The 25,589-nt window shown below is 33.0% G+C and overlaps 3 protein-coding genes across 15 annotated transcripts in view; 2 read left to right on the forward strand and 1 right to left on the reverse strand.

The window, feature by feature from the left end:
- Nucleotides 1–17,724, forward strand: part of LOC105224395 (protein quick-to-court) — a 48,370-nt gene extending 30,646 nt beyond the window's left edge. For 4 of the 6 annotated variants that reach the window (XM_049461611.1, XM_049461610.1, XM_049461605.1 and 1 more), the window contains exons 4-8: nucleotides 8,267–8,622; nucleotides 8,693–9,650; nucleotides 10,813–10,911; nucleotides 14,287–14,376; nucleotides 16,950–17,724. In XM_049461611.1, coding sequence (XP_049317568.1) covers nucleotides 8,267–8,622; nucleotides 8,693–9,650; nucleotides 10,813–10,911; nucleotides 14,287–14,376; nucleotides 16,950–17,153 — 1,707 coding nt within the window. In that variant the 3' untranslated portion in view covers nucleotides 17,154–17,724. The remainder of the gene's footprint in view (nucleotides 1–8,266; nucleotides 8,623–8,692; nucleotides 9,651–10,812; nucleotides 10,912–14,286; nucleotides 14,377–16,949) is intronic. The other 2 variants (XM_049461613.1, XM_049461616.1) reach the window with 1 other exon arrangement.
- A 2,375-nt stretch (nucleotides 17,725–20,099) lies between these two features.
- On the reverse strand, nucleotides 20,100–22,787 carry LOC105224388 (diacylglycerol O-acyltransferase 2). Its single transcript, XM_049457316.1, has 6 exons — nucleotides 22,493–22,787; nucleotides 22,329–22,426; nucleotides 21,811–21,942; nucleotides 20,724–21,065; nucleotides 20,474–20,652; nucleotides 20,100–20,377 (listed from the first exon to the last, which is right to left on the reverse strand). The coding sequence occupies exons 1-6, from the start codon at nucleotides 22,595–22,597 to the stop codon at nucleotides 20,220–20,222; spliced, it is 1,014 nt and encodes a 337-aa protein (XP_049313273.1). The 5' UTR covers nucleotides 22,598–22,787; the 3' UTR covers nucleotides 20,100–20,219.
- Nucleotides 22,788–24,053: 1,266 nt separating this feature from the next.
- The window catches only part of LOC105224387 (polypeptide N-acetylgalactosaminyltransferase 5), a 70,770-nt gene continuing 69,234 nt past the window's right edge, over nucleotides 24,054–25,589 (forward strand). The window contains exons 1-2 of one of the 8 annotated variants that reach the window (XM_029549448.2): nucleotides 24,055–24,384; nucleotides 24,657–24,916. The gene's annotated coding sequence lies outside the window, so the exon portion shown is untranslated. Of the gene's footprint in view, nucleotides 24,917–25,589 lie in introns of all 8 variants that reach the window. The other 7 variants (XM_029549449.2, XM_029549450.2, XM_011202453.4 and 4 more) reach the window with 7 other exon arrangements.

Below are 25,589 nucleotides of genomic sequence, written 5' to 3' on the forward strand. Positions count from 1 at the left end.
TCAGTGTAAATCCTCCAGAACGGAAGCGTGCGAACCATTTTTGTGCTATACGGACTGATACTCGTATTAAGAAAGGTCGATGAATACAAATTTAAGTCAAATGAAAATATCTTCGCAATGTATAAGACTTCTAAACTTCCAATTAACACCATTTATCTTCAATTCGTTAAACTTTGGAGAGTAGTGTATCGAACAAGCAACTGGTATAAGTCTCATAAACTGGCATAATTAGTAGAAAGAAATAGAAAGTAGTGTCTTAAACAAACAGCTGGTAAAATTTACATAAAGTGGTATAATCAAATAAATATAACAGTTATACCACTTTAATGATACTTCAATAAGAGCGCAGAACTCAAATTAACAAGCTGAATCGGAATTAATCGTCATCAAAAATAATTTATTTCCAATTCGTTAAACTTTGGAGAGTAGCGTATCGAACAAGCGATGGTATAAGTGACATAAACTGACATAATTAAATTGATAGTAGTATTTCGAACAAGCAACTGGTATAATCAAACAAATATAGCAGTTATACCACTTTAATGATTCACTTCGTTAATTCAATTAGTTAAAACGGAGAGTAGCGTATCGAACAAGCAACTGGTATAAGTCACATAAACTGGTATAATCAAATAAATATAACCTAATGATTTTCTAATAAGAGAGAAGAACTCAAGTTAACAAGCAGAGAAGTGCTGAATCGAACATGGCTGTTGGTTGAGCTCATAGAATACTCCCTAGATTTTTTATTTGGATTCAAGGAGTGGGAAACGATCTTTCTGTAGTAGGTGTAGGAATTTAAAATATGGAAAATATACAATCTGAGATATTATTTTTCAAAAGTGTAGATATGATATAATATTTATGTATATACTTTTGTAAATGACTGTAGGTTCCATGGTATTTTTTCTATAAGTAGCAGCTGTTCTTACATCACCTCGTCCAAAACAACAGTAATTTCCATAGCTATTGCTTCTTTAAAAAAGTTTCAGTAGAAGCCGAATAAACGACAAAACTCCCTATAGACACACCACCCCAAACTATATGCTCTAAAAGAAAAAGAAACAACAACAAATTTATTATCTGTTTGTAAACATGGAACTTCAACTGGATACAAATAACACTCATACTGCTGTGCTGTTACTTCCGGTGAAAGGCGAAGAGCTTGCCACCACCAAGTTGGGCGCTCAGCTTTCACATTTTCTCTCTCTCAGTTCTATGCGCTCACAAGTCGTTACAAAATTTTTAAGGGTGCTAGTTTTGTTGATATTTTCAAAAACATAAACCCACAAGGTTTGGAAAATTGTAATAGCATATAAAGAAAGAAAGAGAACATGTAGTGAGAAGAAGCACAAAATACCACTCACAAAATGAGTGTTTCAGCAATTCCTGACATTCCTTTGATTGTGCCATATTGGCGTTTGGCGCTTGTGGTGCACAAATCTCAGGTGCATACTTAGTTGATTTTCTGTTTTGGCGTGGTGCAAGTGTCAAGTTCCAAAAAAAAAATAATAAATAAATTACTTATAAGTGTTGTTAAGATTTTCAAATGTCTAAACTTGTATTAATTTTTATTTTTTGCATTTAATTTATTTTGTATTTTCGGCGCTAACACACACGGTTGTATTTTAAAAATGTTCTTACGCGAAGTTAATAGCAAGGATTCAATATAATCGATGGTAAATTGTGACAAGTTTTCAGTAGAAAAGTTATTTTTTTAAATTCAAGATAACAAATAGAGACAATAGAGTATCTCATTTGTTTTTTTGTTTACCGAAAAATAGAAACTAATAGCAGAAAATAGCTGTATAGACAAAATAGTTAGAATTTGATGGTTTGGCATGTGTCCTTACCATACAAAGTATGTATGTATATTTTCACACAAACACATTTCAATCAATCTCTTCCTTCCGTTTTCGCTGCTGAGTATCCTGCATATCGATTTACTTATTTCATACAAAAATACCGTTATATGTACATGCCTGTATTTCTCATTAAAATATGCAATCGCAACATTGCCTATAAATGATAAAATTGTAAACGCTCATTCTTTAAATATTATCAAGTGATTCCTGTTATTCAGCGCCCCGAACTAATTTGTAACGGATTTTATAGTTTCGTTCCCTTAATGGACTTTTATTGCAATACTGGCAGCATGCCAAATCACAAAAACCTTGCAGGATAATAACGAGCGTCCACACGACAAATTGGCTGGCAAGTTTTAGCGCACTACTACATACATACATCCATACATACACAGTTGTATGCATTCATTTAAAACATTGCAATCAATGGTTCTCATTTCCATCGCTTTCCATTTCATAAAAGTAAGATAGGTTCGTGTTAATTGAAAATATTTTCCTTAGTTACTTTCTTTTTCATATTTTTTCTATATTTATTTACACGCCTATGTATGTATGTATGTGTAGGTGTGTGTGTAGGCGCACGCTATAAAGTTGTCATTAGTTTTTATATCGATTTTCTGTGCTGTGAGCATTCAATTATTTGCCCACACACGTGTACAAGTGCTTTATGTGCGCAAGCACACTTGATGCTCCTCCATACCTTTCCGGCCGTTAGCGCAACTATTCAGGCTACCTTCTAATAAAGACTTGTTTCGCGCTGTCAAGTGTTGTAGTAATTGCATAATTTAATATCTGCACTCAAAAGACTAGGCAGCATTTCTGGCCGCTTGGTTGGGCTTGCTCTATGGATGAAAAAGGAATTGACATATATGCACTATACACACATACATATGTACATAAACGGATGTGAACCTCTGAATGAAGCCTATAGGAAATATGTGAGCAAATTACGTTCAACTAACTAAAAATTATTTGAAAAGCACAGAGATTGATTATTTATACCTTCAACAGCGTGTATTAAGTTTCAGAAAGAAATGTTGGAAGCGTGACGATCTGAGTCGACTTAGCTGCTTGTATACATGCCCGAATTAGTGACTCAGTTTTTGGGATATCCATCTGAAAATTCGTACACGCCCTTTTCTCTCCAAGAAGCTGCTCATTTGTCGGTACCGTCGATATCGGACCACTATGTCATATTCTTCTTCTTAATTTGCGTAGATACCGCTTACGCGATTCCAGTTTACAACAGCGGGCAAGTTGTTCTTCCTTTTCGCTGTTTGACGCCAATTGGAGATTCCTGTATAGCCAGGTCCTTCTCCACGTGGTCTTTCCAATGGAGTGGAGGTCTTGCTTTTCCTCTGCTTCCTTTTCTCAGAGATGGAGTGTTTTTGTTCATTCGGTTGACATGACCTAGTCAGCGTAGCCGCTGTCTTTTAATTCGCTGAACTATGTAATGTCGTCGTATATCTCGTACAGCTCATCGTTCCATCGACTGCGGTATTCGCCGTTACCAATGCGTAAATGACCATAAACCTTCCGCAGAACCTTTCTCTCGAAAACTTGTAACGTAAATTTGGGTAGTATTGATCGATTTTCTCTATTTTTACCAGTACCACATACTACTTACATGCCACATACTAAAAATATGTTCCCTGGGTTTTATAAAGGGACCCCACAAACAATTTAAAATCATATGGAGCAAACTCAGTCGAATATTCGAAAATTCTGATATTAGTTTTATGGAGACTGGGTCAAGTTTTCGCCCAATTTCATCCATTTTAGACAAGAAGATACACAGTTATAAGTAAAACACCCTCGGTAACTGTCATAAATCAAATGGCGGATATATGCGGTTTAAAGTCACCCGGAAGTTCGAAAATCTTTATATTAGATATATGGGTGCTCAGGGAAGTATTGATCCGATTCAACCCATTTTTGAAAAACAGATATAATATTGTCGGGAAAGAATTATCTCTGAATTTCAATTGTATGTCCTATAAATTTATCAATAATTTCGGTTAAAAGTCAACTATAGATACTGGGGTCACGTTATATTAATTTCTTCTTGATTTGTCAATTAAAAATTTTGCTATATGAGAAGTAGGTGTGATTGTAGTCCGATTTCGCCTATTTTTGCATAGGAATGTGAGAAGAACGTCACGTACCAATAGTCGATGAAACCGGTCGGTCGAGTCCCGAGATATATGATTTCACCACACAGTGGGCGGTGCCACGACCATCGTACAATTTTTTCACCGGCTTCCATAACTCCTTTTCATAACATCTCTAGTGTAAAATTTTATGTCTCTGATATATTTAGTTTTTGATTTATCGCACTTTTAGTAGAACCCACATCATACGTGATTTATAACCTGCTCCAAATCCTAAAAATAAATCTTTATATATATTTAGTAACTTACTATTTCCTACAGGGCAGTAGCAAATAAGCCAAGCACACTTCTGCAGGCACATACATATGTATTGCATGTGCTTACATTTGTGCAAAGAAAAGCCTATTTTTATGGCAGGTAAAGTGTCACTCATTCAGGTTTTTTGACACGACCACATTTTCAAAGGTTCTTTTTTCTTTCGCTTTCATATTTTGCAACACAATTCGCATGAAATGTTTGCAAGCACATACATACTTACATACATATATACATAGAACTAATGACTTTGCATACAAGAAGCTGGTAGTACTACTTTCATACATATTTGCCTATTCATACCTTAGTAATTTATATAGTATTTTCTCGTCGCATAGTTGCATAGGTTCTCACGTCTTTTTTCGCTTTTTTATACATATCTACAGTTACATCTACACTCGTAAGTGTGCCAATATGGTTGAAAAAGTTCTGCACTAAAACATATTAACCTACTTTTTATTTAAAACTAAATACCAACATAAAAATTTGTTCATATGTATGGTATGTTAGGTATTCAACTGGTATGAGCAACTTTAATAGTGGTCATCAATATTTGTGACAACTTAATATTCATATATATGTAATATATACATATATATATGTAAATATGTATATGTGCTACGTATAGTTATATTCGTGTAAACATAGCCTACAACCCGTGGTTTTAAGCCAAATCAGCTCCATTTTCATTTCTTGATTTCTGGCCATAAAAATGCAGTGACAGTAGGTCAAGCAAATACATACATATACCCAAACATACATAGATACTATAGAATGTGTGTGTTCGTCACTCTTAAGAAAGAACAGCAAATTTCCACGAATCGTTCCCATGAAGTTTCATTAATATAAATCTATAGCTGAAATTATAATGAAGTCAATGCCATCAATACATTTTTTATCGGTCTACATAAAATTTAAGTAAATGATAATAAATGTACAAAGTATATCCACCGGTTCTCTGCTTCTCGATTGGCCGTCCGACAATTGTGTAAATTACGAAGTCGTTATCATCATCATCAGCAAAAACCCTGAGGACCGGAATGTTGCCTTTGCTCACAAAATAAAACCCTGTGATCCGCTGGATTCGAAAACCATTTCCTTATTTTATTGATGGAATTACTATTCGTGCCGAGAACACAAACGGCTCCATTAATTAGTCTCTTGAAGTGTTTATAATATACCAAATGTTGAACTTAAAAGTCTCTCTAATAGCACAAGTCTTCTCCATTAATTTATACTGCTCGTCGTATACTATCCTATACCGAATTTGTCAACCGAGACAAGATGTATAGCTATCTGATGAAATGACATTCACATATTTTAATCTACTTTTCCCCTCTTGAGCTAACACAGAGTGATCAATTTCGAGGTTCCCCACTTTTTAAAGAAAAAAAATACGGAAACTTCAAATTTAACGGGGAATGTTTATTAACATTTGAAAGAACATTCTTTGGCATTTAATTTTTGTAGAGTATTTCATTCAAATGTTGGCCGTGGCTACGTATCAGATGATCCATCCGTTTAGTCCAATTTTTGATGACTCGTGGCGCAGGACACACGTAATACAAGTATTTTTCTCCAAGGCCTGAATCGAAGCGGGATTGTCCACATACTCGTAATCTTTAGACTTTACATATCCAGTCTACATAAAAGTCTAGCGGTATGATATCACGCGATCTCGGTGGCTAATCGACCGGCCCAAAACGTGAAATTATCTGCTCACCGAAATATCCTCTAAATAAATCCATAGATTGCTGCGATGTGTGGGAAGTGGTGCAGTCTTGTTGAAACCAAATGTCGCTGAGATCATGAGCCTCAATGTCAGGCATTAAGTAGTCGGTTACCATGGCACGATAACGGTCGCCATTGATGATTACGTTCTCATCGGCATCATTTTTGAAGAAATATGGACCGATGATTTCACCGGCCCATAATCCTCACCAAGCCGTTGTTTTTTTTGGATGAAATGGCAGCTCTTGAATCTCTTCAGGTTGCTTCTTTATCCTTTTCGATGTTATCATCATTAATGTCTTAATGACCTTTTCTGAATGCTATGTGCCACTCAAATATCTGTGTTCGTGATAAAGAAGTCGTCCCAAATCACTTCTGTAAGATTTTGAACGATTCTGTAGCCGTGATTCTACACAAAATTTCAAGTAAACTCGTTGTTGAATTTTTTTTTCAAGGTAAAAATGGTCAAACAAACTTTTCGCTTGGAAAACAAACAGCTGCCATACCAAATTTGACATATGTAGATCTAACTTCACACTAACATAAAAATGTTTAAATGGAGCAGTCCGGGTCAAATTTGATCACATGACATAATATGGTTTATCCTGAAATTACACTTGTGGAGACATTAATCATGTTTTTCCTTCTCCTTAAAAATATTTTAATGGGTCAGTCCGGGTCAAATTTGATCAGATGGTATAAGATGGTTTATCCTGAAATTACACTTGTTAAGACGTTAATCATGTATTTTCTTCTTCTTAATAGTATTAGTCCAACAAATGAAAATAAATCTAGTAGAAGTAAACCCTTTCATATTGGCATTATTAAGACTTCCCATGTAACTGTAGCATATAAATATGTATGCAAAATTAGCTAAATGTCGCGGTGTCTAAATTGCAAACGGTAAAAGGCATGCGAGCTTTGTTGGAAGACATAAAGTTTGGGTAGAGTTTTAGACAAGTCCACTAATGGCTACGAAAGAGCGTTAGAAGACACCACAAGAAAAGCGTTGATAAAAATTAAATAATTATGGAGGAAATTGCAGGTTTATGCGGTTGAAAGGTGTTGTGGTTAAACAGCGATGAACTAAGCGCAGACCGTCGAGCCAATCAAGTGCACAAGAGCAGTAGTAGTTGTTGTTGTTTGCCTTTCGGTCACACGCTGCAAAACGGGAACACTAATTTGCTAATCCAAAGTTTTACAATTTCGCTTGTGCATCCATTCATCAGTTTAACTTTTATCTAACTGCCGTCCGTACGCGCGGCCGGCTGTGGCATGGTCCAGCTTATCGGCACATCCATCACTCGAGCAGAAAATTGACCACAACTATTTATGTTACAGCTATTAAAATGAGCTCGCCGGCACTATTTTGTAGCACTTGATTTTCTTTTATTTCTAATTGCATATTTACGAACTTTTTTTGTTTAGATTTTTTTTCGGTACGATAATCACTTAATAGTGCTCAGGTTTGAGCTTTAGTAGCAGACGTAATTTTACGACTTCAGTGCGCTGCGAATGATGCGATTCATGTGGTTATTTCTCAATTTACAGTTTGCCGCAGCATCGGCAAAACCAAAAAAAAAAGATATTAAATTAAAAAAACAAAAACAAAAAAAAAAACGAACTTCGCTCGAGTGGTTTGCGCGGTTCGCGGTGGCTGCGGCACGCAAACATTGAATACCTAATTTCGCTGTCTGTTTTGCTTTACGATTACCATTTTAAGCAACATTAAGCATTGCAAGCATTCTGCGCAGCTTGCAGCAGTAATTCATCAGCGGCGAGTAACTAAATAGTTCGTCATAGACACTGTGAGTAGAGCGCGGCTGTAGTGGTCGCTGCCACTTATACCCAGTACGCGCCGGTTACCTTCACATTTTGTGAAAACAAAAACAAAAAAAAATTATGAAAAAAGAATAACAACAAAATTGCAAGCCAATCGACCGCTTAGTAGTAATTAACCACAAAAATAGCAACAACAGCAAGCACACACTATCAAAATCAACACAATTTAGCTGGTAATACATGAATAGAAAGTATTGAAAACATTAATTTGTTAGTACACATCTACATACATACGTACGTACAAATCATAAAAGAAAAATTAAAAATATTGTAGCTTTGCGCAAGTTTGTTTGTGTTTTTGCGCGCTGCCCATTGTCCGCTGGGCGTCGAATGCGCTCACTGCCCGAAAACTAATTTTTCACTTTAATAACATTTCAACCTTTCTCCACGCCGCACACACAGTCTTTGAATCTGAACGGTAGTGGCGGCGAACGTTCGACAACAACGACAACGAAATCTACAGTAGGGGCAGCAGCAGTAGCAGCAGGTACACTAGCTGGAAGCGGAAGCGTCGGCAATAGGATAACGGCAAACACCGCATCCACACCGAAAACGCCAAATAACGTTAGAGTCGGCACGCGTTACGTTAAATCTTCACCGACTGCTGCACAGGAGACGAAATTAACGCCAAAGACACCGCCCGTCACACCGGATTCGCCGTGCACGTACCTGGACGATGATTTAGATTCGATGTATTCGTTTGCGACCACAACTTCCGGCCGTTCGACCATGTCCTGTGAGCATCCCTATGTGGCACGGTAAGTCTAAAGCGCCTTTTATATATGTATATATAAGTAATGTACCTATCGTCTCTCTTACCGTCCACAGTAATGGCACTACGTTTAGCGGCCGCAAGATGAAATATGTTGTACATTGCTCCAACTATGCGGGTCAGGTGGGACCCGATTATTTAACGCCTACACAACGTGCTTCACGTCAGATACGTCGCCTCAAGGAGTTACTATGTATGGCGCGGCAAGATCTCGAACAGAAAGATTCGGAAATATTACGCCTCACACGTGAAGTTGTCGAGTTGCGTCTGTTCAAAGCCTCGCTGAGCTCACCTGAAGAGCGTTCTGCCTCGAGCGATGCAGTTACGGTACGCGAAGCTGAACTAAAGACGTCCCAGGATGTTTCGCCGATTGTTGATATGGTCGATGATGCGACCAAGTCAAGTCCACGTCATATACCCAATCAACATTTGCATCATCATCATGCACATAGTCAGCATTTGCATCACACACAACCGCTGACGTCGGAAATGCAAAGTTCCTTTGCCGATTCGGGTCATTTCGAAGATTTGTCGGTACATTCGAAGGATTCTTATGTTGCCCATACACAGGATATTGCGTGTGGTAGTGACGAGGCAATTGTCGCCGTCGACAGTAAATGTCACGATGAGACCTGCGCTGCTGGTGGTGGTGACACCGAAGAAGACTACACAGCCACCATTAAAAACTACGAGTTGCAGCGTCAGGAGCTAATACGCATGTATGAACAGAAAATCGAAGAGTTGATTCGCACACAAGATGGTGCCAGCAGCGAGATGAAACGTTCACACAATGATAAAGTGGAGGCTTTATTGCAGAAATTGGCAGAGTGTAATACACGTTATGCCGACATTGTACCCGACTATGAGCACGCCAAAGAACGTATACGTGAGTTGGAGAAACAGTTGGAGGATTTGCAACGTAAATTGGCCGAACATGAGGATAAGCAGAACAAAATGTATTTGCATATGTACCAGAAGGGACAGGAAGCAGAGCGTATTTCTCGCGCTGATCAGGTGAGCCGTTGAAGGATGTGGGGTTAGATATTTTGGAAAGCCAGCATAAATGTGGGAACACTTTCAGGTTAAACGTAGATACTAGAAAGAGGGTTTTGTTCTGAGCTAGATTTTGATCCAGGATACCACTGTAGATACGTTGAGCATCGGTTTAGAGGAGTTCAGCTCTTTTCATAAAAATTGCTTTGAACATCTCTTCTTTTGAGATTTGGAAGTATTTCAAAGTGATAAGGATTTTACTCATCCTATACGGGGTTTTTCCAAATTTTGAACCCTAATTTAAGAAAAACGTATAAAATAGAATAGTATTTACCAATCTTTCTAGCAATTTTTGGATGCTATCCAAATATCACTACGTCGGCCAAGAATGAATCAAGCCAATTTTTGATACCCTGTTCTGCTGTGAACCATATTGCAGTGAGGGTACTCTGCTTCGCTTCGAAAAAATGGTAAACAGAGTGCTTTGTGTTACAAGTCAAGTGAGGATAAACTTCCAAACTGCTTTTGCCAAGTATTTTTTAACCGGTCTTGCAATGTAAAGCCAAGCTTTGTCATTATGGAAAATCATTGACTCGTGTCTAGTCGTCAATTCTAAATTTTTTTCGGCAATCGTTCGTATTAATTTGATGAGTTGTTGCCGGTAGTAATCCCTAGTAATGGTTTCACAGTTTTGAAACTCAAACTAGAGAACAATACGAGTATCTTAGTATTTGGCCTTGCCGTCGATTTAGCGTCGATTTTTTTGGAGTTTAGTGCTTTCATAATGGATCCATTTTTCATCTCTAGTTGCAATCCGTTGCAAAACGACTTCTTTATGTAGTGTTCAAGCAGCATTTCTGACAAGCCCTCTCGTCTTTCTACGCCTCTTGGGCTCAACTCATTTGACATCCAAATTATTCAGTTTTGAATGTATTCAGCTGCTTTTATAATTGCTGCTTGAGTGACTTCCGAAAAGTCTGCAAGCTCTTTTTGTGTTTGGCAACAACTTTCAAGGGGTAAAACTTCCAGTTCCTTAGTTTCAATCTTTTTTTGGGCGCCGAGGTTGTTCTTCAGTACTGTGGGCTGTCTCACTGGCTTGCTGTACCGTCTTTTACTATGTATACTTATATTATATGTGGACTAACGGTATTTTTTCCCTTACTTCTTTTACGTCTAACGCCAGGCTCTCGAATTAGCTTATCGAGCACCGGATAACAAGGTCTCCATCAATGAATTGTTGCATCAGTTGCAGAGTACACAAGATGAATTGGAAAATATACGCGTAAGATTTTTCAAAATATTCTTCATACTATTTTCAATATTATTTTGCATACTACATTTTATTGCATTGTGATTCTTAAGTGTTTTTCGTGTGTTGCATATATTTATATCACTATACAACTGTACTTACATACATATGTAACGGTATATGTATTACGAGTTGCGTTCGACACTTTGCATTACATTCGTAGGTGAATAATTCGTTGGCTTTTATGTTAATTTTTTAATGTGAGTGATGTCTGCCTAGCAGAGCAACTGTTGCATGGTGGCAATTTAGCAGCAATAGAAAATTCATAGCTCATAAAAAAGCATAAATAACATTTTCATAATAAGCATAACAGAAAATTTAATTATTTTTTTATGATTGTTGAGTGTTTTTGACTTATTTATTAACATTTTATTTAGATTTGCGTGAACCACCAGCATAAATAACATCATTTCATTTGAATTAACATAAACATTTGTTTGAGTTAATTTGTTTGCAAGCAAATTTTATTATTCAATCAAATGCATAAACGAAGCGAATGCGAAAATTATTATTAGTTGTTAGTTTTAAAAGTTTTATATGGTTTGTAGTTTAGAAAAAAACAAAAAAAAAAGTAATAAAAAAATTAAAAGCAGTTTGTGGCAACAAGTAACAGTTTAAATTTTTGTATACATAGTATATGTATTTAGTCGCGTTTTAGTATATAATATTTACTAAGCATAATATTATTGTATTTATTAATCTCTAACAGTGCAATTTTTCTTGCAACTATTTAGTTTTATTGTTTTAAAAGTATGCATATTTCATTATTTATTCATGTTTAAATGTTTGTGCTTCTAATTTTTACTATATTTGCACAATAATTTTCTGATTTCTATTAAAATTTTGACAGTTTTCTGCAAAGCGTTGTATAAAAATTTGTTTCATTTAATTGGAGAGAGAAATATTTAATTAGAGGGTTTTTTTTATTAAAAAATCGTAATTTATTTATACGGCGATAAAAAAAGCTGATAAAATGTATTTTTGTAAAATTATATAAATTCATTTTTTTTAATTCATTATAAATTATTTTTTACTTTTATTTGAGGTTATATATTTTTAAAACAATATTTGAGGCAAGTTTCTAATATAATAAATTTCATTATTACGCAGTTGACATAGGAAAAGCAAAATAATTAAAAATATATATTGGCAGATATCTTTGATTTACTTTGTATACATTTTTTTATATTTGGAGTTACGAATTTTTGAAAAAATGTTTGCCGCAAATTTATTGTTAAAAAATGGTATTTTCTTATTACACAGTTCTTAATTCAAAATAAAAATTTTTGAATATTTTTTTAAATTTGAGGTTAGGAATTTTTTGAAAATTTTTTGCTGTAAATTTATTGTTAAATAATATTATTTTTTTTAATCACCCAGTGCTCAATTCGAAATATAAAATTTTGAAATATTTTATTAGATATTTATTTAAGAATTTTTTTTTTTATTTGAGGTTAGGAATTTTTTAAAAAATGTTTGCTGTTAATTTCTTGTTAAAAAGTAATGTTTTTTTTATAACACAGTTCTCAGTTCTAAATAGAAGTTTTTGAAATTTTTTTTTATATTTGAGGTTAGGAATTTTTCAAAAAATGTTTGCTGCAAATTTTTTGTTAAATAATAATATTTCACTGTCCTAAATTCTAAATAGATATTTTTTAAGAAATATTTTTTATATTTGAGCTTAGGAATTTTTAATACTGTATTTGCCGCATATTTCTTAAAAAACAAAAATAAATAAATTAGAAATAGACACCTTTGAAATACAATTTTGTTTTTTTGTTTGAGTTTAGTAATTAAAAAAATTCTGGAATTTTATTGTTAAATAATAATATTTTCTTATTTCGCAGTTGTCACTTCTAAATAGAAAATTTTGAAATATTTTTTAGATATTTTTTGTATTTGAGGTTAGGAATTTGTAAAAAATAGTTATTAAATAAGAAATAGACAAGTTTGAAATACCTTTAGAATATTTTTTTTATTTGAGGTTAGGAATTTTCAAGCAAAAAAAAAATGCAGCATATTTCTCTCTTAATTATATTGTCTTATATCGCAGTTTTCATAGATTTAAAACAGAAATTAGACTCTCTCTCAAACTGAACGATATAAGTTTTGTAAAAGTTTCTCTAGAAATCCATTAAAGATTATTTGTTATACTTCTTTGATTTTTTGAAAAACAATTGTTTGACATATTTTTTCGCATAAAGTTGAAGATAATAAAATAATAATAAAAAAAATATTGCCAGGGTTTTCTAATATTTTTAATTACTTTTAAAAATTAAAAATTATTTATACAGAACAAAAGAATAATAAAAATAGAAAAAATATAATAATATAATCAAATATAGAAAAATATTTTTTTAAATACTTTTAAAAAATTTCAAAATTTTTTTTATATACATATATTAATTATAAATATGACTAAAAATTGCACATTCTAATTTTTTTTTACAATTTCTTATAAAATTTGTTATATAGCAAAGTTAATAAATATGCTTATTATTAATTAAGTGCAGGTCATAAACCGAGCAAGCTTGTCTATAAGTTTAATGTGCGCTCAAAGTCTTACTTTTCATTTTTACTTCAACATATTTTGCTTTGTAATACAGCGTGACATTGAAACAAAATTTAATTAGATTTTAAAAGTTTATTCTACTAAACTTATGAACTTTTCATTTGCCACATTTTATCAGCTTTCAATAATCAAGTTAGTTTGACCAGCTTCGAAAGTAGCCGGGGTTCCCCGCTGTGTGCAAAGATTATGAAATTTGTGCCATATTATTGAGTATGCAAGGAGGGCATGGTTAAAAAAAACTATTACTATTATTATTTAATAAAAAGCAGTACACTCTAAATAAAACTGTTGAAAGCAACATAAACACACACACGCAACGGTAGCTATAGCTGCGCAAAAAGTGCAAAATGAATATTAATTTTTTTTTTAATATTTGCTTAATTACAGAAATTGCATGTCTACAGTTTAAAAATTATCTAACTAACATGTGCAAAGTACGTTTGTTAATAAAATTATACATTTAATGAAAAGTAACTGTAAAAAACACTATGTATATTTTAGGCGTATATACCCTTGATTTGCTTAATAAGCGTATATTAACAATTTTCAATTGAATTTTTTTTTATTTAGAATTTTGCGTATTTACCTATTGTTAATTATTCTTAATTAGTCCAACTAATTTCGTTGTGAAACTTTGTAATTATCCACTATATCCACTTCTAAACTATTTCCTTTGAGACTCAACTTCTTTGAAAACTTACTACAATCAGACATACTATGTTTTTGTATCTTTAAAAAAAAATATCTACCATATATATACTACATATATTTTATAGGCAGCTGGGTGTAGAAAAGAAAGCGGCAGTAATCATGCTCTCCTTACTGCAAAAGAAGCAATTTCGTTATGGGTTCTTGGCGCCCGGAAGGTTTGTAAATTTCTCGTAGTTTAGTATACCGATTCCTCAATATTCCTTTAAATTGTTTTTCTCTTCATTTTTATATGTTTTTTATTTTAGTTTCTTTAATAGTTATTTTAATTTCTATTATATTTCTTTTTATTTACTAAAATATGTGCATTGTATGCGTTTAATTTACTTTTCGGCATTTATTTGGGTTATTTCTTTTATTTTCGTGTGCTTATTTGTACTTGTATTGGTATAGTATTGGTATTGGTGTTCATACTGATTTTTTTCGAACCACATTTTTGCTTTTTTTGTATTCTGTCATTTGGTTTCTTCGGTGTTTTGGTTGAATTTTCATATTTCACGGCGGTATTGTTGTTTTTGTACATTGCATACATTCGTACCATCTCTGGGAAGTGGCGTCAATTCAATTCAAGAAGGTGTGGATTATTAAAGAGCATGCATAAATTAATATATATTTGAATAGAATATTCTTGTTTGATAGGGTCTATAGAGGTTGGAGGACAGTTCTGAAAGACTACTTAGGTGTATTGAAACTTTTTTTTCAACTCGAAGTGCACTAATATTGTTTCTTAAGCCTTAATTTTTCGTTAGTAAATGTGAGATTTATGAACAGGCAGTAGATTCAACAAAATACTTTCAGCTAAAAGGTTATATTTTCAGAAAATTTTTTTTGGTTGAAAAAATGTTGTGCTAAAATTTTTTTTTGTCTAACAAATTTTTGGTCAACAATTTTTTTTGTCTAAAAAATTTTTGGTTTTTTTTTGACTAAAAAAGTTTTGAGCAAACATTTTTTTTTGCAATGAAAACAGTTGTTTCTTAATAAAAATAACGCAAGTGAGCTCAAAATATAGACAGTGATCGATCTTTTGTCATACAATTGACAGGCTGGTGTACTTTAAAGATAAGCGAGTTACTATTTGGTAGTGTTGACACAATGGTGCAATGAGTTAGAATATGTTGAGAAAATAATTATTAGATTGTACATACTATACACTTATCTACGGAGGTATTAACGTATTAAGGGGTTATAACCATTTGTAAGACAGAAAAAATGTTTTTTTTATTAAAAAAAAAACTCAAAAAAGAAAAAAATATATAAATACATAGGGTAGTCGAAAAAGTCTTTTCGTATTTCCAATCAAGCTTCAACTTATCTTTTTTATATTTATAATGACCTTTAATCAACCAATTTTCTGGTTTCTCGGCAAAAACTGCGGCAAGTAATTTTCACAAGCTTCTCTTGAAGCCAACTTTATTCCATTAAGGGTGTTCTGCATAGAACAATATAAATGGTGGTCCGATGGTGCAAGGTCAGGATTTCCAGCCAAGCGCTCCCAGTTTTTGCTGAGTCGGTTCCCAAAAAAGGCAGCTTGTTTTTTTGTGTGAAAAAATCACACTTCAGAATGGTTTTAAAATACGAAATTAGTATCAACATTATTGTCTTATTCCCTTGATTATTATCTACAAAAACATCTAAGAAGATCGTGTTATAATTTCAAGTCAATTTGTACGCCGTTTCGGAGAAATTTTCCTCAATCTGCTAATTGTGTTTCAAGGAAAAAACGCTTATAGTTTTGGGAGCCGTTTATACTAAGTTAAACAATTCTTCCAAATATGTCTACATCTTCGAAACAACAGCCGGATCGCCTTTAACTTTTCAGATAATATTCTCAAATATATGTACACTGTATATACATATATTTGAAAGAAACTTTTTTATCCAATTCCCAAGTGGTTATAACCCCTTAAACATTCCTTAACAAATCCTAACTTACTTAATTGAGACTCAATTTAAGTTAAATTTAAATACCATATAATTTCAAAAGTAATTATTTGCATTTATTTCGTAAAATTCATAATTTCTGAGAGAGAAAAATATGGATCAAGGTATGTAGTGCCCTGTTAACTTACACTTGTAATCATAGATTATTAAACTTTATAATTTTTTGAATGACTTAGGCGTTTAATAGTCGCAAGAGATATAATTATAACTACATTTAGTGTACATTAAAGGTATTGCCAGTTTCTAATAATATAAAAAACGCAACGAAACCGAAAAACTATACATATATAGCATGTCATATTAAAAAAAATCAAAAGGTTTCAAATCACATCACGCATTAATAACTATTTACTATTCATGTCCGGTAATATTCATAATAATCGCAGATGTCTACAATCTAAATGTCTCATTGTAATAATGCTCATAAAACATCAAATCTACATAAATATAAATATGTTTTTATAAATTCATGCATTTTTTTTTTACAAATTCTTGCATATAATATTTATTTTGTAGGTAAATGGTTTGAAAATTTCATAATTACCAAATTCGCAGTCAATTAGCACAAATCGTTTTAGTTCATTTATTGTAAATACTTTTTTACACGCAAAAATTTCAAACATTTTTTTATTGAAATATAATTAATTTAATTTTCAAAATCAACGAAAAAAATTAAATTTTTAATTTTTTTTTTTAAGAAAAAAAATTTTATGTAAATAAACAAAAATTTAGCGTCAAACAAAACGCGCTCACTTTATACTGTTATTTCCCTTCCTTCCCGCACGTGCAGACAATTTACCGTCGCCTGCTGGAGGCGCAAAAGAACCGCACCCATGTCGACCCGGAGGTGACGCTGCAGTTCCTCAAGAGCGCCATTTACTACTTCTTGACCGATAAGGAGAACTCACAGGGCCACTTGCAGGCCATCGAGAGTATATTGGAGTTCACCGAGGCGGAGAAGACCAACATCAATAAGGCGCGCACGGCCAAGTAGAGAGCGTGCGCAAAGTAGCGGTACACACATATAAAATACATACGTAACATACACACACATATATATATAAATACATGCATAGAAGCTGCAAGTAGTTGGCCGAAGCGGAGCTGCTTAAAAGACGGAGCTATTTCGAAAACCAAATTCAGCTTTGACCTTTGACCGCTTGGTTGAGACAAGTTTTTAATTAGAAATGCGATATATATATATTTTAAAATGCAAATATTTCTAGGACAAATAAATTAATTAAAATTATAAAAATATATACACTACTAAAATGCAAGTGCAGTAGGCGGCTTATGTAGCAATACGTACAGTGGGCGGTAAAGAGAAAATAAGACAAAAAAAATTATATATATATTTCGAAATGCGAACGTTTAACTTTCATTTTATTTTAATGTTTTAAAATAAATTTTGTAAAGTTTTTTTAGTTACACATGTTTATTTATTATAAAAAATACATATTTTATGGGGTTGATATTAGCACGTTATGTACAATGTATGTAAATGATAATTTCAATTGAAATAAAATCGCAAATCTCAGTTTCATTTATTTTATGTTAAATGAAAATATTGAAATGATATTGACGTCCTGTTGAAAATAAGAAAAAAATAAATTTTTTTAATTGAAAAAAAAGAAAATTAATTGAAATTGGCAATAGTAATAGTATGTAATTGAAATTATTTTATATGTTTCGCCACTAGGGTGGTCAAAAAATATATTAGGGGCCACACCTATGTAGTATGAAATTTAAAAAAATACAATTTTTGATTTATATCTTTAAAAATTACATACTGAAATGGGTATCTCAAATAGTTTTTGAGCTACAGCCATTTAGTGGATAACCGCTCAGTTCAAACCGGTAGAGCAGTTCATTTTTAAATGTGTTTCTCCGAACAAAATTTTTCGAATTTGCTGGAGTGTTCTGTTCCTGTTTTGACATTTTCGTAGTAAACACATGCGAAATACACGTAAAAAACAATGGTACCCTACACTGCTCCAGAACGCAGGTCATTGGTGACTATTTATTTGACCAATAATCGGTCGGTGACTTTGTCACAACGTGAATTTCGTCGCAGATTTCCTGGCCGTCCGACGCCTACTGGTGAAACACTGCGACGCCTAGCCGCTCGCCTCGAAGAGACTGTCACAACACGAAATGCTGCCAGGCGTGGCAGACCCCGGAGTTGCCGTTCTGTAGGGAATATTGCTGCTGTTGCCAAGGATATCATGGAAGCGCCGTCAACATCGACCAGACGACGTGCCACTCAAATGGATATCAGTCGACGGTGTTTACAGCGAATTTTGGTACAATATTTGAAGTTGTTTCCGTACAAAGTCCAGACGGTGCATCAGCTGTTAGCAGCTAACCGCCAATCGCGTCTAACATACGCTCAAGCCATCCTTAATCACCACCAAGAGGAAAATGATTTTTCATCAAAAATAATCATGAGTGATGAAGCCCATTACCATCTTAGCGCGTACGTAAATAAGCAAAATTTACGCTTCTGGGGCACTGAAAATCCGCGTGTAACCCACGAAGAGCCATTACACCCGCTCAAAGTTACTGTATAGTGGCTGTTTTCGCTGGAGGAGTCATCGGATATTTTTTCTTTGAAGACGTCGCGGACCAAACGGTTACTGTGAGTGGTGAGCGCTAACGAGCAATGATCAACGAATTCTTTTTGCCGCAACTTGATGAATTGGGATTGGAAAACATGTAGTTCCAACAGGACGGTACAACGGCACACATTGCACGTGCCACAACCGATATGCTGAAGGCCAAAAAACATCGGCATGATATTTTTGCCCCACCTTGTATATAGACATACACTGACCGACATATTCGGTATATAGTATATGGGATCACTATAGCATATATCGGGCATACAAGCTGAACGAACGGAAGATAACTTTTTCAGTTGAGGAGATACTTTCACCCAAAACAAAAATGCACTTTTTGAAGAAATATTCAAAATCGGATCACTAAATTATATTTTATATGTAGCTACCATACAAACTGACCGTTCAAAGTTCTTGTTAGGAATTTTTTGTGTATGTGAAAGGTATTACAGGTTCGCTATAAGCAAACTAAACAATTTCCTTGTTTTTTGCTGAAATTCTTGATAATTTAATTTGTCGTTATTTAATATGATAACAAAGTTATGCAATTCGAAGTCGTTAGATAATTATAGCAATTAGTTAAAGCAGAGGCTTGTCGTGTTGAGTGGGAACTTGCACCTTTGAACTTTTTTCTCAAAGCCGCTAATGGCACATTTTTTTCGATTTGTTTTTTTTCTTTTTTATTACTTTTATTACAAGTTATGCTATCGATTATTCCAAAAGTTTCACACATTTCTATTTTCCTTTTTTTTTGAGTTCTGAAACTGTAACTATGAGCTATTAAAGCGCCACGTTTTCTTATTTTATCATGAACGTAGTGAGCGTCGATTTTTTAACCTCAAAGTTTACTTCTTCGAGCCAGAAATAATTCATTCTTATTCATGCATATATCCTTCAACCGTTTTTAATTTTGTTAATTGTAAATATTTGCCCACTTTTAAGCTGCAGGTCTGTAAGGAAGTTATTTTATAGAAGTTTTCAGTCGATCTTCTCCGTACTTTTTTTTGAATATAAACGCCAACCATGTGGAATCCGCGAATCACTTGACCGTGAATCAAATTTTAAAAGACGGTATGGTCGTTCCATAAGGAATTCGGCGTTAACTGTTTATTTACAGCGACTTTAGCTTACCAAAAATCGAAGACTACCACAGAGCGAAGTACCATTTACGTTGGTAGTCACGTTTTCTTAGATCCATGCTTAGATATTTTGTTTTGAAATATAAAATGAAATCTTTCACAGCAATAGCAAAGGATTTTGTTTAGCTTGGAGCTAAAATGTATTTAAAATTATATACTTATAATAGTTTAAAGAACTCATTTTGTTAAGACACTAGCACAGACAAATTGCAAAAAAAATCGATTTAATTCTTATATACACTACCATAAATGAGAGTTATGTTTCTAAAAAACTACATACAGTTATATCATAGAAAGAGTTGTTTAAATTATAACTAGCTCAGCTTCTTCACCATTCTCAATATATTCACTTTTGTAAGTGTCGAATAGTTGACGTACAGCTTCCACAACTTTTGCGTGTATCTCTTCGATGTATGCTGAGTCCGGATTGGTAGTTCTTTTAACATCAATGGGACTGCCAACTACGGAATGAGAATTGAAAATTACTCATATATATTTAATGTTTATTTTAGGAAAAAACAGCTTAATTATTTTTTAAAGTATTACACAAGCCTTACCCACAACCGTTACCCTCTTCTTATAAGGCAGAAAATAGTTTCCACATCGACCTTTCAGCAACATAGGTGTGAAGTTCAAACATGTTTTAAAAAACTTTTGTATTACTCGAAACCAAGGTTTATCGAGTAGCGTATATAAATCATTTTCACCGAAACCAAAGGACGGCACAATTGGCGAACTATAAGAAGATAATTAGATGCCAAAAAACATTTTCAGGAAATTACAAAAATATCGATGATGACTGCTTACCCCGTTTGTATAGCCAATTTGACAAAACCGACACGTTTTTTCAACACAATTGTATGTTTGCCCGGTTGAGTTAGCAGAGCTTCTTGTTCACCGCCCACTACCAGAGCAATCATATATGATGTAAAGCCATCTGCATTATCAGGATGTGCTGGATCATTCGACTTATTTAAATAGTATGATAGTGCTGGCTTTGATGATGATACTAAGCCAAAACAACGCCATATTTCGCGAAGAAATGGCGCCAAAAAATTAACGCTTAAAGTGGCGACCTTTGGTCGAATACCGGGAAATAAACGCAGAAAATGCGTTATTGCAAGCTGCATATTCAAGGCCATGCCCACACTGAAAGTCATAATAAATGTTGGCAATTATTTCTTAAAAGAAAAGTCGTAAAGATAATATTGATGTTTAAGGAAAATTCATCCTATTTTACATACGCGATTTTTAACCCATAAAATATTGGGTTATACACTAAGTAATTTCGTTTTTTAGTGCAATTTAAACACCAATTTTTTTATTGTATGTAACATTTTATGAAATTACATATATGTATGTCTATTTTGATCCAATAACCTTTGCTATCTTTCGTGCGAGAGATTGATTCCACGCACATAAAATACAAGTATTTGATACTTGCAGGCAAAAAACTGGTTTTAGTAGTTTCTTGGCGTCCTGATTTGAGATAAACGTTCTCCAATCAAAAATTTTGGCAAGTCATCAAACTTGTATGAGAGATCTTGCATTATCCGGATGGAACATTACAAAATTTCTATTGATCAATTCTTATGCTTGCAAACGGTCGCGTTAGACAAGTAGATAAAAAATCTGTTTTCGATCTTTCATCTTCAATAGGGCACCAAACAAAAACTTTTTCAAGAACTGTAAAAAAAAAAAATACAAGCAAGCCTTACGATACCAGCTGTTCAAATATCTTGTCATCAAACGAAATTACTTAGCGAGCGGCCCAATATATCCCTGAGCACTTTATTGTTTCAGAGACTCTGTCAAAGGTGTTCTTTAATATTATATGTGCTATGTATAGTATAAATACAATATATAATGTACTTACAACATACAGTGTACTTACGTAAATATTCCATGTGGAAAATATGCTAACAAGTAATTACGATTTGGTGGAATTTCGGCAGTCTTTCGTATTCTTACCGGAAAATATTCGCGCATGATGCCTAAACCGCGCTCCGAACGTAATAACATGGGACTAAAATGTAATAAGAGCACAAGAAATGTAATACAATTTTAATTGTAAATGTAAAGGACTTAAATTATTTTTAAAATAAAATAAATAATTTCAGTAAAGCTTGGAGAAATTCTAACTTTAAAAAATATGTGTTTTCTAGAATTTTTTTGCATAGAAATTATATTTAATAAATAAATAATTTGACCAGAGGATACTTAAAATTTTTCTTGAATATTTTCCAGGCGTATTTTAAGAGTATTTATATCCACTTTCAAGTGAGAACTATGCTATGACGCGCCCGTTAGATACTTATGATTACTAAAATGTTCAACCAATGACTTCGAAAACATTCAAAAACCTCAAAGAACCTCAATTTTTTTACACTATTTTGCGCACCCAAAACTTACCCGTTGCCATCGAAAGTACTGTGGTAGAAGTGGTAGTTGACCAGCATGTATGTTAAGTATATAATGACCGCAGTTTTTACAAGTAAACGACCAAAGAGCTGCACATTGATATTAAAAACAGAATTATTACTTCATTATAAAGGCTATTCTTTAACAACACTCACAAGTCCTTTTAACGTATAATAATGGGCAGCTAACCACGAAAAATAGAAGAAAATTACATATATTTGTACTAGAATGGTTCGTATAACTTCTTTAAACGAAATCATTTTGTTGGTATTCAAAGACACTCTTCAACAAAGTATAAGTTTAATATCAGTTGTCATAATTTAAATACAAAAAACAACTATGTGTAATATGTGAAGTCCAGATTACGACTAGGCTGTAGGAAAACTGTATCAACACTGAATCTGCTTTTACGAGATATTTGTCATTAAGCGGATATCCACAGCTGAAAGGAAATGGCTGAAGTGAAAATGTGTCGCCGATTTATTTAAATATTATAATTTCCATTAAAAAGGCATTTTCATTTTAAAACAATTAAATTCGATATGATATGTTTAATTCTACATATACAAAAAGAAAAAAACTTTAACAGAAATAATATAACAAACGGACATATAGTAAATACATATATTGAACGTTCTTAATTGGATTGAATGTATGCATGGATAAGTGTACAAATAACAACAACAAAACGCATACGAGTACTTAGCTGTAATTTTCTAGAGTAAACAATGTTCCAAGTTATGCTTTCTTTTGATTTAGAAACGAGCAAAGTGCGTTAATATTATTTACAGATATAGGTGTTATTAAAAAAATGTTTAATTGGAATTATTCAATTATTTGGCCAGGCAAAACAATAACGCACGTTTTTAATAAAGTAATTAATTCTACGAATAATATCACTGCATATTCGGCTGGATTATGGACATACACAGCTTTTGTTTGAGATATGAAGTCATTGGACTGTGGACATAAACATTTTTTATCTTATATTTTGTCTTATTTGTAGAATAATCGGTTAAAAAGATTTCTTTTACACTTTTCGAAGCTCGTCTCCAGAATCCTTATACATACATATGTATGTATATCCCAACATGCTTCAAAATTAGCTAGATTCATTTATAAACAATTGTTAATTAATTCTTGTCACAATGTCACAAAATAACAGTTTGTAAAAAGCAGAAATGGAAAGCCAAATATCCACGTTTTATCCCAAATGCTAAAATATTGCCTTACAGCTGACATTTCTGCAAAAAAAACTGTCAAAACAGCTTCCTCTTTTCGACGACATAATAAAACACTTCCTAAACCACTGTAGTAAACTAAATGTGTATTCAAAAACATGGGTTTCAAAACTTTTTACTATTGGCGTTGTAAAATAAATTCAAAATACTCTCAGTATATACATATATTTGTGCAATATTCAAAGAATTGCACACACTCTGTAGAGCATTTTAAAACACAGGGTGTAAAAGCATATTAAGTTTTATAGACATTATTGTTATAATAAAGAATTGTATATCTAAGACATAATTTTTACTTTTACATGCAGTAAATACAATAATATTTTCAAATTTAATAATTTCAGTGGCTGCAAATAAGTTTCGGCAGATAATTTTTTATATTTTATATGCGACACCCTCTGTCACTTCATACTTAATTTTCAATGCAACTATTTAATTTTTGCTTTCATACAAGATATAGCTGGCAACACTACAACTGCACCAGTCACAAACGTCAAGTGTCAGTCATTGGATGAAAACGAAGAGTAATCGGCGGAGAAATTTAGACGGAAAAAACGAATTGTATTAATATATACAATTGTTGCAGAAAATAAAAGAAATTTTATTGCAAAAGTGTTTTTTTACTACATATACGGTAGATATCTTAGTAAATAAGGAGCGTAGAGTTAATGTACGCGTAGTGAAAAGTGTTAACTGGTAAGGAGCTTGGCCAATTGATTATATGGGACAACTTTGGAAAATTGTGTGTGTTTTGCAAGTCCGATGTATACGTACAAAAGTGTGCAAAAAGCCTGGTGACCAGTCAGGTAACAAATGCAAGTATAGTATTAATTTCGTCGTCGCAAGGCTATCCACGTAACTTGCTAATCAGAACCCACATTTCATCCTAATTAGAAAACGCTTAGCTGGTATTGTAAATGCATTGATATCAGTAAATATTAATTTTTTTATGTAAATGTTTAAACGAAAATATTCTTGGGTTTGTGCGCAACTTCCGGTGCCGTAATAAAGTAAAATATTTAACAAGTGGCGTAAATTGTTGCTCTATTCATATTTGTATTGTGCACTTTTTATACAGTTACAATGCAAGCGGTGGTACTGGCAGATTGCTGGATAAAAAGTCAGTAGTCGCGTGTATGGAGAAAACAAGTTTACCTGTGTATATGCAGTTTCGCCTTGTGAACGGCAAAATAAATATAATCATGCTACTATTCGACTCTAAAGATATATGTAGAAATCTTGTGATTACATGTGCGCAAAGATTCGAATAAGAAAAGAACGAAGAGCGGGCTTGGAATAGCTGCAAATATTAATATAAAATATATTGAATTGTATAAGGTAAGTGTTGTATTGTTGTTTGTTGATTATATTTATTTCTTACTTGCCATTAAATGTGGTTGTTTTTTCATGTACAACAAAATTTTTTTCTTAAAGAAATATATATATTTAATTTTAGAAAATGTTTATTGCTATAAGCACCAAATTTTTTAAAATTTTTAAATGCGTTAATATATTCATGCAGCGAACGCTAAATACACAATGAAACGTATAAGCTTAAAAGAAAAGCTTTATAAAATTAGACTTCACACATTTTAACAAAAATGTTTGTAGAGATTATTTAATTTTTTCGATCATCAAACAAGTGTGTAATCAATTTTAAGTCCGGCTAATAATGTACTACATTTATTTATACAGCCATGGACACATAAATAGCACACATCTGAATCCCATATTAATTCTATTTTTTTTTACTCCTAAAGTAGCTGAACAATAAAAATTTGGTATGTATCTACTTGTCACTGTTATGAGGCTCATTTCCCCGCATAAAAATACTGTTTATTTTCTTTTAAATTTTGTACGCGACAATTTTATTGCGTATAGTGTTGATTTGAGGTGGACACATAAATAGCACATTTTTAAGTTCGTACTTTTTTTTTAATTTTGTGTGAGGTTCTCGCATATTTTTAATTTAATTCTGCGAATATATAATTATTTCATCGATATTTCGTTA

Source organism: Bactrocera dorsalis, chromosome 1, assembly GCF_023373825.1.
Source record: "Bactrocera dorsalis isolate Fly_Bdor chromosome 1, ASM2337382v1, whole genome shotgun sequence".
Lineage (NCBI taxonomy): Eukaryota > Metazoa > Arthropoda > Insecta > Diptera > Tephritidae > Bactrocera > Bactrocera dorsalis.